The sequence below is a fragment of the Athene noctua genome, chromosome 3, assembly GCF_965140245.1.
Source record: "Athene noctua chromosome 3, bAthNoc1.hap1.1, whole genome shotgun sequence".
Lineage (NCBI taxonomy): Eukaryota > Metazoa > Chordata > Aves > Strigiformes > Strigidae > Athene > Athene noctua.
The window spans coordinates 37,290,285-37,306,772 of NC_134039.1; the positions used below are offsets into that span (position 1 = coordinate 37,290,285).

The 16,488-nt window shown below is 39.0% G+C and overlaps 2 protein-coding genes across 5 annotated transcripts in view; one reads left to right on the plus strand and one right to left on the minus strand.

Annotated features, from left to right (window-relative positions):
- EEA1 (early endosome antigen 1) overlaps nucleotides 1–13,659 on the plus strand; it is an 80,604-nt gene extending 66,945 nt beyond the window's left edge. For all 4 annotated transcript variants that reach the window (XM_074902751.1, XM_074902752.1, XM_074902755.1 and 1 more), the window contains 7 exons: nucleotides 461–646; nucleotides 1,076–1,207; nucleotides 3,024–3,209; nucleotides 3,498–3,736; nucleotides 5,199–5,319; nucleotides 5,663–5,761; nucleotides 6,833–13,659. In XM_074902751.1, the coding sequence (XP_074758852.1) occupies nucleotides 461–646; nucleotides 1,076–1,207; nucleotides 3,024–3,209; nucleotides 3,498–3,736; nucleotides 5,199–5,319; nucleotides 5,663–5,761; nucleotides 6,833–6,955 (1,086 nt within the window). In that variant the 3' untranslated portion in view covers nucleotides 6,956–13,659. The remainder of the gene's footprint in view (nucleotides 1–460; nucleotides 647–1,075; nucleotides 1,208–3,023; nucleotides 3,210–3,497; nucleotides 3,737–5,198; nucleotides 5,320–5,662; nucleotides 5,762–6,832) is intronic.
- Nucleotides 13,660–16,319: 2,660 nt separating this feature from the next.
- The window catches only part of PLEKHG7 (pleckstrin homology and RhoGEF domain containing G7), a 33,931-nt gene continuing 33,762 nt past the window's right edge, over nucleotides 16,320–16,488 (minus strand). Inside the window, 2 exon segments of the mRNA XM_074901178.1 lie at nucleotides 16,320–16,391; nucleotides 16,393–16,428. Coding sequence (XP_074757279.1) covers nucleotides 16,320–16,391; nucleotides 16,393–16,428 — 108 coding nt within the window.

Genomic DNA, 16,488 nt, shown 5'->3' on the forward strand with positions numbered 1-16,488 from the left:
CTAGCGCTAGCTTCATTAAGTCATTGGTAAAAAATAGCACTGAGTGACTTTTGAAATCTTCACTGTATAGTTTCATTATCTCTTAAGTTTAACAGCTGTCTAGAGTTAGAGACCAGTTGATTTGCTTGGAGAATAAATTTGTGTGAGCAAATTCAAGTTTATTCTCTTTTCATCAATCACCTTACATTCTCTGCCCTTTTGAATGTTTTCACCTTTTCTCTGTGGAAAAATGCAAGCCAGAATATGTACGATAAGGTATTGCTGCTGGAAATGGTACTGGTATAGGTTCTTTTTGCTTAGGGTAACCTTGTAACCTAGAAGTTTCTCTAACTATGCTCTGTCAACATTTGAAGCTAAATGTTGCACTCTAGATAATGATTTTTCCATGTGAAAATGTTTGACTGTTGAGTATCTGAAGCTCTTATGTTGAGATAATTTGCAGAATTTTCTTTGTAATTAGTCCACAGAAGAAAAGCTTGCTCTAGCTCAAGAAGAATTAATTTCCAGCAGAAATCGAATTGCTAGCAATAATCAGCAGATTCAGGAACTGAAAAAAGCGAAGTCTACACTGGAGCAGGATGCATCAAAGAAGGAGCAGCAGCTGGGCGAGAAGACTAAAATGTTACAGGATCTTCAGAATGACAGGGTAAATGCCTCTGTCTTTTGAAATCTTCACAGACACATCCACCCCACACAGGCACCCTCTGTTAATTCCTGTTACATCTTCAAACAAGGGGTATTTTGAGGGCATAGCACTGTTGCAGTGCATAGCAGTGGCAGTTTTACTGAATCTCTGATGCAAAGACTTTTAACAGACAGTTGATGTGACTTTGGTTTGAAATTTCTTCTAAGTGGCTAGACAGGTGGAAAAACATTATTGAAGTCTGAAACTGCGAACATGCTGCTAATTGTTTGCACTATGAACTGTGGATAGAGATATGTGGCAGTTGTTTTCCCTTAATTACAAAGGCTCCAAGCAGGTTTTGGGCCCTAGATGTTATTTGTTTCATTGTTTTTTCTTATTGTGTGAACTTGGAAGACCTAACTTTTCGGGCTCTTTTTTTTTCTCTTTAAGATTTTGAAAGAAAAAGACTTGGCTAATGAAAAATGTAAAACAACAGAGCTTCAGGAAATAAGGACTAGACTTGAAAAAGAAAGTGCCAAGCTGGGTGAAGAGCTTAGAGCCTGCAAGCAAGAATTTGAGAAGGTATATTGAGACAAACTGAGTCTTCATGTGGTTGGTTATCTGATAACAAATATGTGCCTACTCAGATGTTATCTGGAATGGCTATGCAAAGATGGTTGTTGAAAATATCAGTATTACAGGTAATGGAACCAAAGCACAGATTGCATTGAGTTCCTGAGTAATGCTGACCCGAGCAGTGATAATTCTGGAGCATTGGTGCCCGTTGTTCTCAGCCAGGTGGACCACATAACTTGCCTTAGCTTCAGGATGGGTTGTATGTCCTGGCTCTTCTTCTGTTCCACTGTAGATTCACTGTACATACCCTTGCTTGACTCTTCTGAAGTGCAGAAAAGATGTCCTAAAGTGTCATGAATGTGAAGTTTCCAAGATGTTCTATGCACATCTGGTACTTCTCAAGGGTACATGGTAGAGTTGAAACTCCCTTGATGTGCTGTGGTTTCTTAAAATCTCTTTAAATGTCACAGTTGGGGAAGAAACAATGTCAGGAACCTCATAAAAGACTAACTCTCTTCCAAAATCCTAACAATCCAGGGAGCTCTCAAAAGGGTACATGTTTGGAGGCTTTGATTAAATAATTTTTGGTCTTCAGTAAAACAGGCTATTTCTCACCACATTGTACGTATTTAATTTTTTAGTCTCTGTAGAAACAAACGCTCCTGAAGACCGTAGTTTGTGTTTTCCACATTATGCTACTAGTAGTTATATTTGCATCTGTTAAGCACACAGGGTGTAAGTTGCTGCACAAGTATAAATGAAGGTAGAGTGCCTATGTGCTAATAAAAAGAAAATAATGTGATATGAGTTTCAGATGTTCTTTTGTTCTCCAGTGTTTAGAAAATTGTCTCTTATTTTTAGATAGAAGTCTGTACTTTGTTTCTTGCAATCTTGTTTCAAGCAATCTATGCCCAGTACTTTCTTGGATTTTTGGGGAAAGGTTATTTCTATTCTAAAGAAAAAAAATTATAAAGATTTATATAAAATGTATACATATCAATGATAGCTTAATATTAATCTCTTGATCTCCCTACAAGAAATCAGACTGAAACAGAAATTGTCTCCTAAAGACTTATACTGTTTCCCATGTGCTACCAAGGAATGGATAGATGTGCATCTGTAGGTCATCCCTCTGTCCTCAGGATATGTTCTCCTGCTGTCTTTGGTTTGGTGTTAATTTGTGATGTGAATTTTGAATCCCTATTACTCTGTTAGTACCTGAATGCTTGGCTAAATAATTTTAAGGAAAATAATTCCTGTAAATTTAGCTAACTATTCTACTTCAGGATTTTTTATGTTTTATTACAGAAGAACAAGCAAAACTAACGTTTAAAACCAATATATCATCCTACTTGCTTAAAACATAGGGCAGTTATTTATACATTAGGATAATTATTTATACATACAAGACTTATAGAAGCTAGCTTTCTTCCACAGTGTTTGGTTTTTACATAGTCATTAAGATGTGTTTAACCTCATTATTGCAATCAGAGGTCAATGTGAAGTAGAACAGACTCTAGAAAATGACAATGGACGTATCTTTTCAAAGAACTGTAGAAAATAATCCAAAAGAGCTTCCACTACTTTAGTAGAAACAAACATTATTTTAAAAATTGTGTGTTATCCATACTATAGGTATAAGACTAAAGTCTTTGATCATGAAAATCACCGATACTTTGTGTTGTAAAATCATCCTTTCTTCCAGTGATAAAACTAAAGATTATTGCTGTTCTCTTCTTGGAAAGAATTACAGCGGTTTTGCATTTAAATCATTTACACTTTCAATGTTGCTAGTTTAACTTTGAGCTCTGTATCTTAACAGGAGGTGGCAAATCTCAAGGATGCAAAACAGCTATTGATTCAACAGAAATTAGAGCTGCAGGGCAAAATAGATAATATGAATTCAGCTCTGGAACATGAGAAGAACACTCATCAAGCTGTCAGAGATCAACTGAAAAAGAGAGAAGAAGAACTGAAGAAAGAATGTGCTGAAATTGAAGCTAAACTGGTTAGTATGTCAGAGACTATAAGACTGTTTTGTGAACATGCCTTTGGATATTTTCAGGGACAGAGAGGAAGCAAAGAGTTGACTTCATTTCACATTACATTAATTTTTAAATGAAAAAGAAATCTTTGAGGTGTAGGAAAATTCAGTGGGATGACAGCCTTGTCTAATGGAGTTTGTTGATTAAAAATAGTGATTCTAGTACAGTAAGATTCTTTGCCTCAATTAAATGTAGGGAATAGGGAAAGAATACTTGGAAGGTTGTTTTTAATCGATCCATTGTTTTCTTAGCACACAGAGAAAAAAGAGAAAGAAGAAGAAAACCGGAAACATGAGGAAAAGGAGACCAAGCTTACCATGCAGGTCACAGCTCTGAATGAAAACCTGGCTACCATGAAGAAAGAGTGGCAAAGTAGTCAGAGGCGAGTGAGCGAGCTGGAGAAACAGACAGATGATTTACGAGGGGACATTGCTGTCTTGGAAGCAACAGTGCAGAATAATCAGGATGAGAGAAGAGCGTTGCTGGAGAGGTAAGCTATGGTCATTGCAGTGTGGAAGCATAGTTTGGGAAATGGATAGCCTCACACTGAAAACTTGTTTCAGTTGATTCAGGATTCTCTATGCGTGCTTTATTGAAATCCGTGTTTGTTCCTGGTGCCTGGGTTGTGGGTGCAGTTTCCAGAGTGCAACCTTCTGTTGTCCCTGCCAAGGCACAGCAAGGGGTGTTGGGAACACACTGTGCTCTTTGTGGGCTTTGACAAGGTGACCGTTCTGTAGAAGATCAGGCAGGCTTACAGGACCTTACTTACCAACAAAGCCACAACTCTGTGCTTGAGCTCGAAGATTTATGCTCATCCATAAGAGCTTTCTAAATCCATTGGATTCCTCTGAACTTTGAGGTAAGTTGTGGCTTCTCATCTCATCTGTTGTGTGAACCTTGCAAGGCCCGTAAGAGAGAGCTTCTCTTACCAGAGTTAACTGTCCTTTTCCATCACATTGAGGTTCCTCTGCCTTGACTCAGATACACTAGGTGCACTAGGCATCCAGAAGCCTAGAGGAGACTGCTTAGTGCCTTCAGTAACATAGAATTTGCTTAGGGACTTCTAGGTATGCCCACTGCTTGATGTTAGGAGATTGAACGTGTAATTGGATTAGATAGGCTAAGGTTCGCACAGAAGGTATTTTCTTTCTCCTGAAAACCTACATTATTCTCTTGTCCAGTTCTGCTATTGTTTCTACAATATATTTAAATCTTAAGTAAGCTGAGTGCCTTTCCTTCAAGCAGCAGGAGGCATGCAAGGCAGTGGGAGTTACCTGAAAGCAGCGATTACAAGGGTGTAAGAAACATCCGTGAGATGGGAAACTTTCTCTGTCCTTATTTCCTGACATGTTTGGTGAAGGCAGAGTGGAAATTTTTTTTCAATATTATCAAGCTTGCTGATTTGGCTTTGGAGCAGTAGACCTTGGGAAAGGATGGAATCAATTCAAGTGAGATCCTCTTTCTTTGGCAATCCCTTGCCATATCACGTTGAATTCATCCAGTAGCTGTTTACAGCTTGGCAGAAAAACACCTTGTGAAATTTGCCTTTCAACAGTTAACTGAATTTCAGCTGATGGGACGTGGCCATGCTAGAAGAAAAAGGTTTCTTTTTCTGCTCTGTTGTCTCACCCAATCTGCTGCAGCTGGTATGTGAGTGTCCTGTTGCACGGGGGTACTTACTGGGGCTTGCTATTGATACACTGCATTCAGTACTGTCCCTGGTTTTGGGGGTAACTCCAGGTATTAATAAGCTGCAGATATTTGAGAGCAATGCCAGATAAACTGATTGTTACAAGAGAGCATTTTTCCAGTCAAGGTATCCAAGAACTTTTCACAGCAAGGATATTTTTGGCTGGATTTTATGAGTAACTTCAGACGTCACAGCCTGCCTAAAAGAGGCAGTGTACGTTGCCTTACATGCTTTGAGCTGACTCTTTACTGGTTTTCCCCAGGTGTATAAAAAGTGAGGGAGAAATTGAAAAGCTTCAAGCCAAACTTGTAGAAATGAAGAAAAAGTTGGACAACACTACTGCTGCAATGCAGGAACTTGGCCGAGAAAACCAGTCATTACAGGTACAATTTGATTTTAAGCAATTAAACCTGTTGATTCTCTGTGTGGGAACTTAGGAGAATTTAAAGTTTGTGTCAGATTGGTGGTGGGTTACCTTTCCAGAGTCATTAAGGTGTTCTGCTTGTGTGTGCGAAGGCCATATTGCTGTCTGTGGGTTCTTAAATCTGCTCATAGTTTTGAAAATTGGAAGATTTTCTTTCTGAACAAATATAAGCTCTCAGTATCATGGCAGAATTCATGCTTTTATACGGCACTGGGGTAGTGTGTGCAGTAAAAATAGGGGAAATTAGTAGGAATTAGACATGCATTTTAAATAAACCTGCTTTTTTTATATCTTCTGTATAGATCAAACACACCCAAGCTCTCAACAGGAAGTGGGCAGAAGACAATGAGGTACAGAATTGTATGGCCTGTGGAAAAGGCTTTTCGGTGACAGTGAGAAGGGTAGGTGTATTTTACTGTGTGTCTGTGGGGATTTTCTTTTTCTGTTGTTTTCAAACTCTTAGATGGCATACAAACTTCAGAAAATGGCCTTAATAGTTCTGTGACACTCAGGACATCTCCAATACAGTTATTGCTTGCAGTGCCTTAAATATTAGAAGTAAAGTTTGTGGAGCTTACCTTATTCATGATTCTTTTGCCATTTTAACAGCATCAGTTTATAAACAGTGTTAAAATAGTTCAATCCCTTAAGCAAGCAAGCAAAATTACACTGTTGTAAGGGTATTTAGAGTAAACTTATTTATAACCAGTCTGAACTGGATTTACAGGTGTAAAAGAAATGTAAATTCGTTGAAATTAGGTATATGTGAAAATATGAGCCATCAACATGATCTGGTGCTTTGTAACTAAGCAGTAACTAGATATGGAACAGAAGAAACAACTGGATGTATTTTAGGTCTGTAGTCAGACCTTCTTTGTAAAAACAGCTTGGTCAGCTAAGATGTTAGCGTCCTTCAATGGGCAGGGTCTGCCCTTCATCCAGAGATTACTGTCCCTCCAACAAGTGACTTGGCAATGAAGTAGGTAAGGGATATTCATGAGGTCCATTTTGCAGTGCTTCCTGACCTGGTCTCGGGTGGCTCTCCCTGTCCTGCATTATTTCAGTTAGGTTCTTTGGGTAGTCTTTGAACAAAGGCTGCTGGATCCTTCGATTCAACATTACTTCTCAGTGTGAAAGCAGGTAGTTACATGTAAGAACAACATGTTTTTTGTGACCAGAACAAGCTGCAGAGGAGAAACTCAAGAGGAGGATTAACTTCAACCAGTTCATTTCTGAAACTGGTACAGTATCCCAACTCCATAAAGAGCTTCTGAATATTTTACTCCTGTACCCTTTAGAAAGATTTTAGTCCTGTGTCCTTCTGTATGCTCTGTAACTACTATTTAAAAATTCAAACTAACTTCTGAAACATGAGAGTTGACTTGACATGGTAGCATATAGCATAGCATAGCATGATAGTGATCGATGCCCTGTCATCGATGTTCAGCATGTATGTTTCTTCTCTTTCACAGCATCACTGTAGACAGTGTGGAAACATCTTTTGTGCCGAGTGCTCAGCAAAGAATGCCTTAACTCCTTCTTCTAAGAAGCCTGTCCGAGTCTGTGATACTTGCTTTAATGACTTGCAAGGATAACTGGCTATCGTGAGTGACAAAGAAATGTTACACTAAAATTTATAATTTCTGTTGTTGCACTTCATTCAGCACTCAGACTACTATTCAGTTTGGACAATGATTGTAACACTTGGTAAAATTTAGTATATTTTAAAATGTTTATTGATACCAAGTAAAACTATTGTATTTTTTGTGAGACATGAGCTCAGATCATCCTTAGCTTACTGCCATTTATCCTGGAAGGAGCTTCTATGTCTAGATTAGAAATACCCAGTTATTTGTAAATAAAGTTTAAACAGAGGAGTAACAATGTATTTTTTTATCTTTAATTTTTTTGTTCAAGAGAAACAGAGTTTGTGATATTGCAGTTTATTCTTGTTTCCTTCAAAGAAAAGGAAGACACAAAAACTTGTGAGGATTTTATGTATCAAATGTTGCTCTAAAGCATAACTAAGTGTTGCATTTGATTGCATATCTGATGTTCTTTATAACCCCTTGTGATTTTGTTCTTTCTATCTCTCTGGTTCTTGGACTTCTCTCTAAAGTTTGAACTCCACAGTGAGGGAAATGGCTGGACTCAACTCCAATTTGGTTTTATTTGCCCACTTAGAGCTTGTAGTATCAGCATCTGAGTCCTTATCCAACTACAGCGCTTGGATACTGGAACATCCATAAACATACTGTATTGCATAGTTTGTGTGTGTGTGTGTGTGAGAGAGAGAGAATGTGTGAACAAATGATGAAACAAAGTTTAGCTGACATTAGGTATATTACATGATACAGTACAATATTCCATCCCGTATTGATTGATTTCATTTTGACATATTTGGTGGATAGATTTTAATATTCCAAAAACCCTTATGTGTGGGTTTTTAAAAGCAAACACACAATACTGGTATAGCCCATAGTGCATCTCTCCCCCTGCCCCATACCCTGGAAGCCCTGAGAGGTCCTTGTGCTTCTAAGAAACATCTAGACCTTCCATGCTAGGTATCCTACTAAAAAAAAGTATTTTTGAGACTGCTGCAGTTTATCTGACCTTTTCTTGTGTCTCTTCCCTCAGCTTTTGGTGGAAGAATCTTAATTCCTGATACACCTAATAAGCTTATTTTCCATTGCTCTATCTGCCCACCAGTACCAGTGGGGTCTTAGATGTTATATGATTTAATCTGCTCAGAACAGTGGTGTGACTCTCCTGCTGCTAGGTTAGTTATGAGCCAGACAGCTCTAAATAAGAAGCCAATATATGCATCTTTAGATATTTATTCATATTTTCTGTTCTTGCAACAAAGCTTTCTTGTAGAGTTCATATAGGCTCCAGACTTCTTTTTTGATGTGATTTTTATTTACACCTGTTCATTCTTGCCTGCCTGTCTCTAACTTTTCTTCCCTTTTTATCTGGTATTTCAAAACAGCTAGGGTTATTTCTTCTGAGTAGGGATTATTTCTTCCTATATTTAGGGACCCTTTGTCTTAAATACCCTCATAAATTCCCCACACCCCAGGGCCTTCTGTGTCTTCCATAGTTGTGCCAGCTGTTCAGAGAAAAGGACCGTGTCCTCAATTCCTCTACTACTTGCTTGAGGTAAGGAAAATCCTGTCACAATGATGGAAGCTTAGATATCATAAGGCAGGTTCATTTGTTTTTATCCATTGACAGCTCTGTATGTGAATGAAGAAGATTTTCTTTTATGAAAAATGTCTAGTCCTAATTAACTCTCAGGTGAAGAAACTTCTTAATCCCTCCTCTCCAGAAGTAGTGATCTATATGTTTCATATCCCATCTTACCTTACCTGTCTAGTTCTATATTTGCAGCCTCAAGGAGTCTTCCACTAGGAGTTTTCTTAAAATTAAATTCTTATTTCCCAAAAGCCAGTCGAATTATGTAACTGGTTCTCCTCAGTGTAAAAGGGTTTGGGATACAACCATGGTTTATGTGAAATATTGACCTGCTTTTCTGGTCTGAACTTGAGAGTTGCTTGCTCAAAAGCAACAATTGCTGCAACGATTCCATATGAACAGAGCCTCTGCACTCACTGTTTGTTCTCATTCTCACGGCATAAGAATCTTTTGAATAGAAAAATACAAGCAGAATCTCTGCCTCTTGGAATTTTTAAAATTATTTATTTATTGAGAGAATCCAAAGAGTTTGCTTTTGAGTCTTTGTGTGACATGTGACTGAGGAAATGTGGGATAAGTAAAGATGTGACAGTCGTGTTCCAGCCTAGATGCACTCTGCCCTGTTGTGTAATACATGGAGCCTCGTGCTGCACTCAGACTGAAGGACAACCACGTGGAGCAGAAGGGATTTTGCGAGGGAAGACGAACTTCCTGCAACTGCACAAGGGCAAAATGCATGAGGCAGAGGGAGGTGGAAGTGTTTCAGGGGGAGCTAGGAAAATGATTGAGAGAGTCACTTGTGTTCAGGCATTTTGTTTTTGAATGGCAACCTGTGAAAGCTGAGGAGAGGGTTCTGCAGTAAAGAGGAAGTGGTAGAAACTCTACTAGGGTTCTTAATTCAGCCTTTTGGGATGCCTTTGTGTAAAGACAAGCAGAGTCACCTCACTCAGCTGGCTACTGAAGCAGGGTGGTTGGTTGACTGCAGATCAGACCTCGGTCTGGAGCTCCTGAGCTTCAGGAGCAAAACCAGCTCAATTTCTGAAGGTTTTTTTTGCTGACCAGGTTTATATAACCAACTTTTTTTAGAGGATGGAAATGCTTTTCAAACACACATTTGTAGAAAGAGGGATTGTTGAAATCTGGAGGAACAGTGGTGGGGTAGAAACATTCGTTCTTGAGCTTTGAGTCTGCAGCAATAGGATTTCTACAGCTTTTCACTGGAGTAAATTTATGACTCCATTTCTAGATCTTATTCTCCTTCTTTTGTGATTAAGATTCTTAGTGGAGGTCTGTATTTGTTGACAAGTTGATGGTATGCTAGATCGTATAATGCTGCCAGGTTGGAAGCTCAAGCTCAGTAAAATTATTTGTGAGATACATAATAAGGGAAACTGGAAGGTGAAAAGCTTTGTATTTATATATCTGCTTGCAGAGTCTGACTGTTTTGATGGACATATTTCAGTAAGAATGTGGGGTTTTTGTTGCACCTGCTTTAAAATATAAGTAATAGGAAAACCTAGTAAAAAGCCTGGTAACTTTTACCACACTGAGTTGAAGGATTCCAGACAAAATAGTTTAATGCACTGAGTTCTCAGACTGCAAACAAAGGAACAGAGGGAAAAAACTAATAAAATGGCAGAAGAGGAACTGGAGGATGCACAGTGATGTAACAGCCTCTAGCAAGAACCAGATTGCTTGATCCACTGAAGAGAGGCTGTTATAGAACAAGAGGTGGAAATAATGGTAAAACCAGTGCTTGAACCTGTTAGGTGTGTGGAATCCTCAGCTGTCTTTGATTACTAGCCATTACCATGGGACAGTGAAGTGTGGGGTTTGTTCCTGACACTGTCCCCTCTGCAGGACAGTCCATCCACTTCCAGAATTGCTGGGGGAGCGGAATATAACAGATCAGCTGCTATGTGGGTTGAGACAAGCTACAGAGGCAATCAGGAAAACATGAAGGATAGTCTTAAGGGTGGGGAGAGGTTCTTTAACTTCCTGGAGACATCACCTCTCTTCTCAAAGAGCCACAATCCCTTGTGTTGTTGCCTCCAAAATGCCAAATCCTACTGTTCTACTCCAGCCTCGTGTCAGCAATAAATACTTCATACTGCCATCCTGCCACCCCTCTGGAGGCAGATAGCATTGCAGAGGTCAGCAACAGGCTTTTGATCTTAGCTGGCTGTGCTTCACTGTTATTAATTTCTTTTCCCCACGTGTTCCTTCCCTCCAGTAATCTTCCCCTTTCTGCAAAGGTTGAACAAAGAGGATAAAATTAATGAGTCACAGTAGGAAGAGTTGCTGTTTGCAGATGAAGAGACGGAAGGGGATTCTCTGCTGCAGCTTCCAACAGAGGCAAGAGGTTTAGAGGGATCTCATTTTTCAGCTGGCTTCACTGACTGGCACAAGAGTCCAAGGCTCTAGGGTACAGTGTGTTTCCTCTGGTTTAGGAAGGTGTCAAATAACTAAGTTGCCGTGGAGTGTGAAGTGCTAGGTACAGAAGAACAATGAATAACTATTTTTGTTGTGTTTGGGACAATTAGGATTATTTGTGAATCCTCACTGGAAAAGCTTTCTTAGTGAAACAAGAAGGGATTTGGGAACAGAAACACAAAGTAACCTTGCTCTCTTTGTTTTACATTAGCAAGAGCAGTTGAGTCTCTTATGCTAGATGTAAGAGATGTGACATTCCTAAAGAAGGGACCTAGAAAAATTCAAGTATTTTCTGGATTGGTAAACGTCAGTTAAACATGAAGTGGGAACAAATGCTTGTTGCAAAACTTAAAAAAAATTTATGACCAGTAATCAGTGGCAGACAGAAAGCTGCTGGAGCTTAAGTTCAAACAGAGTATAAACTATGCCAAGAAGAATGATACCATGGTTTGAGTATGTTGAAACTGGTAAATTGTTCCTTCAAGTACCAATCCTTCCCCTCTGATATTCGTAGAGGACTAGGAAACAATACTGTCATTTGCACTACGCACTTTTTGCTGTCTAACTGAATATAATCTACAGGAGATGGAATGGCATAACTTGCACTGTGTGTGTTAGCTGTAATCAGTGGACAGAAGGTTTATCTTCAGCTGGACTTTTCACTGTATTACATTTGGCCCCTTGCTATGTAAGGACAATTGCACTCATAATTCCTTTGTACCAAAAATGCAATCATCATCTGAGAGCACATGTAACAACAGAAATCATGTAGTCACACACATGTTGTCTTTGTAGAGCTTCATTTTAAGATTATAAAATGAAAAAACATGAATTTTATGTATTTTCAGCGGTCTTGCTATTTGTCCAATTCTTAATTTTTGGTCTTGACCTCAGCATCACTTCTAGGATTAGTTTAAGTTTATTGTCCAACCACAGCCTCTCCAAAAGCACTAAATGGTGTACTTCTGAAAAACAGCAATAATTGGATAGTATATTCCTGCCACAATATCTCAGTTTTGGGGGTATTTTTTTTGTTTAAGTGACACTGAATAAGGGACACTGAATAAAGAAGTTTTCATCTTTAGAAAGAATATAAGATGCCACTTAAGATCACAATAATGAGGAGGATAGGTACTAGTTAATGTAATAAATTCTGCCTCTTGTCTGTAGCTCACCACATACTATGCCCTCACTGTGCAGCAGATAGAGGAGTATCTGCTCATTTGAAGGTTACTGACGCCCTGATAACCCTTTTGGATCAACATTACTATGAAAGCAGAAGCCTGGTAGGCATGTTTTCCAATTTTTCCTCCCCCTGTGACCTAAACTAAAACCAAATTAATCTGTATTTCCTGCCTTTTTTGGGTAGAGAGAGTTGGGAAAGAGTGTTCATTGTTATATGTCAACAGGCCAGTGCTGGCAGGTCCAGGCTCCTGCTGTTGGCTTTATGGCACAGTACTTTGTTGTATCATGCTAAAGCTAGATTCCTGGTGCAAAAGGGATGTTTGAAAGAATGTCTCGCTGGGTTAGCAAATACCAGAACTTTTTATAGTAATGTGTCCAAAATGCTGCTTGTATAGGATTTGTCACTTTTGTAAGAAAAGGAAAAAAAAAAAAATCACAAAAATATCATAAACCCCCACCATTTGATGCTGTTACATAAGATTTCATTTAAACTACCTCTCAGCATGAAATTCAAACATTAGGTAAGTATAATAAGGGTTGGTCACTGTCATGTTTTGTAAAAGTTATAGTGAATGCCAAAATTGCAAAAGTTGATCACCAAAAAGGAAAAAAGTCTTTTTTAATGTGTTTGAAAGTATCCAATAGTTTCAAGTTACTATAAACTCTGTTGTATTCTTTTAACTTATGTAGTTTCAATCTTGCACACTCTAGCTGCTGGACAGGAAATAAATCATAACCACAAGCTTTCATAATCACTGTCTGCTGGGTATAACAATTTTGTATGCAGCTTTGTCATTTGGCTATAGATAACCTCATTCACCAAATGTACCATTAATTTAGTTGTCCTTTTTTTTCTTCAGTACTCAAGATGTGAACTTGATGAATGGTATTCTGTAATGGATGCGTGCCACAAATTACATTGTTTTGTTTGCCTCTTTTCTGAATTTTAATGATCAGTTTATTATTGCAGATTTGAATATCGCGCATACAACTTAATTTCTGTATAATTGTATAAAATAGAAATGGAAAAAGTTATAAGTTCTTACACAGTATTTAGAGGTAATGTATTATACTAGCCTTATGTTGCAATTTTACCTACAGAGTACTGCACTTCTTTTAAACTGGATCATACCATCTTGGTAGGTGTAGATAGATTTTTTTTTTTTTTTTTTTTTTTTTTTTGCATGAGTGTGTTTTGGTTTTGTTTCTTTTTAATTGAAGTTCGATTCTCTTAAGTTCTATTTTCAGTGTTTGTGTTCACTATTTGTGGTCATGTAGTTGTGCCTTACATTGTAAAAGAATTTAGTCCAGCGTGCACTGTAATTCCTAAACTCTGTGATTTGGAAGGTGGCTGTGGATTTGGATGAGAAGATGACACCATGAATCAACCAGTTCTGTAAAAACTATGATGAAATGTTACTGAAATGTCATTTTTGTTTTCTAATCTGTTAAAGGAATGATTGACAATAAAAAAAAATAAATTAGACCCTTCTAATAGACCAGTTCTATCATTCAAAACTACCTTGCCCCATTTCAGACAGCAAAGCTATTTTGAAATGAGGGATTTATCATTTTACGAGTGAACTGTTGGGAAGCCACACATCTAAGAACAAGCTAAATGCTCCACTTTCTTAAACTTGTGGGGAGCTGCAACAAAAGCATTCATGTTCTTGAGACAGCAGTGATAATGACTTTTTTTCAAATCTGTATTTTCACAGGTTAAATTCAGAGTAATTTTCCCATTTCCAATAACTGCACAAAGCCGCTGAGTACCCTGTGTTCAATTAAAGTCCTTCTGTCCCTGGCTATGTTCAGACATCACATGCAGTGCTGTCGGACAACTAGCATAGCTGGAAGACTTGGAAGTAGCACTTGGTTTAGTTCTTTAGATTAATGAAGGGCTTGCTTGTCAGATGGAAATCTTTCAGGGTGGATCTGCATTGCAGAGAGAAGCCAGGTGATTAACGTGTGTGTGATCAGTCCCATGACAAAGCTACTATTGAACTGTGGGGGCATTCACAAAAAAAATGTGTTTAGCTATTGAATCAGATCTTCCTAGGGGCTCTGTATAGACAGTGGAGAAGTATGAAGAGAAGAAGTCTCCTGCAAGGCAGTTCGAGTTGTGAAGTTAATTTCTGCCTTGACTGTTTTCTGAGGCATCATTCTCTCCAGACCACAGGAGAGCCTGTTGAGTTTATGTCTCCCTGACGACAGCCTGTGTGTGAACCTTCCTCTGGTGTGTCTTCCTTGGAGATATGTGGGCCTCCAGGAAATGCTGAATCTCTGGGATTGCTTAGTTGTCTGGTAAACTGAGCAGACCCTGCTTAAGGTTGTTTTTGGCAAAAATACACAGATGCAAAACACCCCCTCACTTCTACCAGTGCACAAAGTGCAAAGCTTAGTTTGTCAGGTGTGACTTCTCTGGGCTTTAAATATGTTTCTGTCCTACCAGCATTGGTTTCAGGGTACTGTGAGGTTTTGGTGAGGCACCAGGATGTAAAGAGGAGGGTGTGACATGGTGTCCAGCTGAGCTTGGGATCAGGGATATTGAGCACAGCTGTGTAAGCCAAGTTGTGGCCAAGTGGTTGCAGCTTGAGTGGTGTCCTGGAGCAGATCTGCAATTTCCACTCTGTTCTGCTGCCTAACGCTTTCACCACTTGCTGTGGAGCCTGAGTGGCTGTTCCTTTCCCAGGAAGCTGTGACAAAACCTTGCCCATCACAGGCACAGGGGTAAGAGCTGGAATGTGTACTCCAGGCGGTGTCTGGAGAGTAATGAACCAGGTAAGTACATACATATCTACAGCCTCTAGACCATAGTTTACAGGTACAGGTGAATCAGCTCAAGTGGATAAAATGTAATATCCTGTTCTCATGGGTGGAGCTGAGGAGAGAGCCGGGTTGGGGCAACAGCTGATCTCCTGTCTGATTCGATTGTGGAGTAGAGGTGAATGCTGGCTTCCCTGTGAATAATGCAAACGACTGGAAGGGCGCTTCTGCGTTCTTCAGCATAGTCTGCATCTATGTAGCTTCTCTGTTCAGTTCTCCCTGAAGTAATTTCTAACACTGAGGGGATATTCTAAGGGCTAACTTTTCTGCTGAGGGAGAAGAGCTGATTAGGGACAGAAAGTGGGGTGCCACAGTCACTTAGAGTGGCTTTAAGGAAGTTTCCCTTTCTGTCTTTGGCTAATCTTGAGGGATTAGCCAAGGCTAACCTGCTGAGAGCACCCTCCCTCCGTGGTAGTAACCTGCATGAACATTGTGGCAAACAGTCTCAGGCTCTTCTGTGGGTTTCTTTCAGTACCTTAGAAAGAGGCAAAAATAAAGTGATTAATGGGAACAGGGGCACCCTTCTGTGTGAACCACAGATCTGGGATGGCAGTGAAATATTGAATAGTTTAACACCTCAGTTTGTGAAGCAAACTTGAACTCTAATGCTGCAATGGGTGTGAACAATGCATAATGACAGATCTGCTGTTAATAAAGTGGTGAAAAACCTGATAAAAATACCCAGTAAAACCCATCATTGCACTTCTTTCTTTTTGGTTATTCTGTAGCATCTCTAGTTTAAAAGAATATTATATGTAATTATGACCTTTCCCAAAGAAACATAAATAATCTAATTTAAAAAATTAATGGGGAGTCAACAAGATACAAGCTTTTACTGATCTGCCTTCACAAGCTCAATGTTAATGCAAAAAACATCTTGTGATATCATAGTTTAGTAGGTAGAGAGTCATAACAATCAGGAGCTATGGTTATGCAACTTTAATTTAATCAAATTTATTAATACAATTTGAATGATCTTGGAGTAACCCTTCTAGACTTCTCTGGTTCTCCTCACCAACATAGGTTTTTTTCCCCTGTCCTGCTTTCTAGGAAATGACAAGCTGTATTAAAATAAACTTCCCTGGATGGCAAGAGCCTTCTCTTAGCTGAAGCAAAGGAGCATCTAAGAGTGATACATGTATTGCATGGCTCATTTTCCTCCCTCCAGTTTATTCCTACATCCCTTGGTCAGAACTCCTCACTTCTGTCTAGTCAAGTCAGAAGTTGTTAGCTTCAGAAACTTAAGGCATGCTGGAAGAAATAACTATGTTGTCACCACAATAGTCTTCCACTGGCTCTGTTGGTGTCATGCTGACATTATTAAATTTCAGAGGATTCATCTGGGAAGCAGAAAGCAGCGCTTTTCTTGGTTTCGTGTTGCGCGGTGTAATTGGGAGATTGCTGTTTCTATCTGTGACAACCATGTTTTCTATAACAAGAAAAAATTATTTGTAAACCAAGACAATCTAAAAAAGTTCCAGTACTTCAG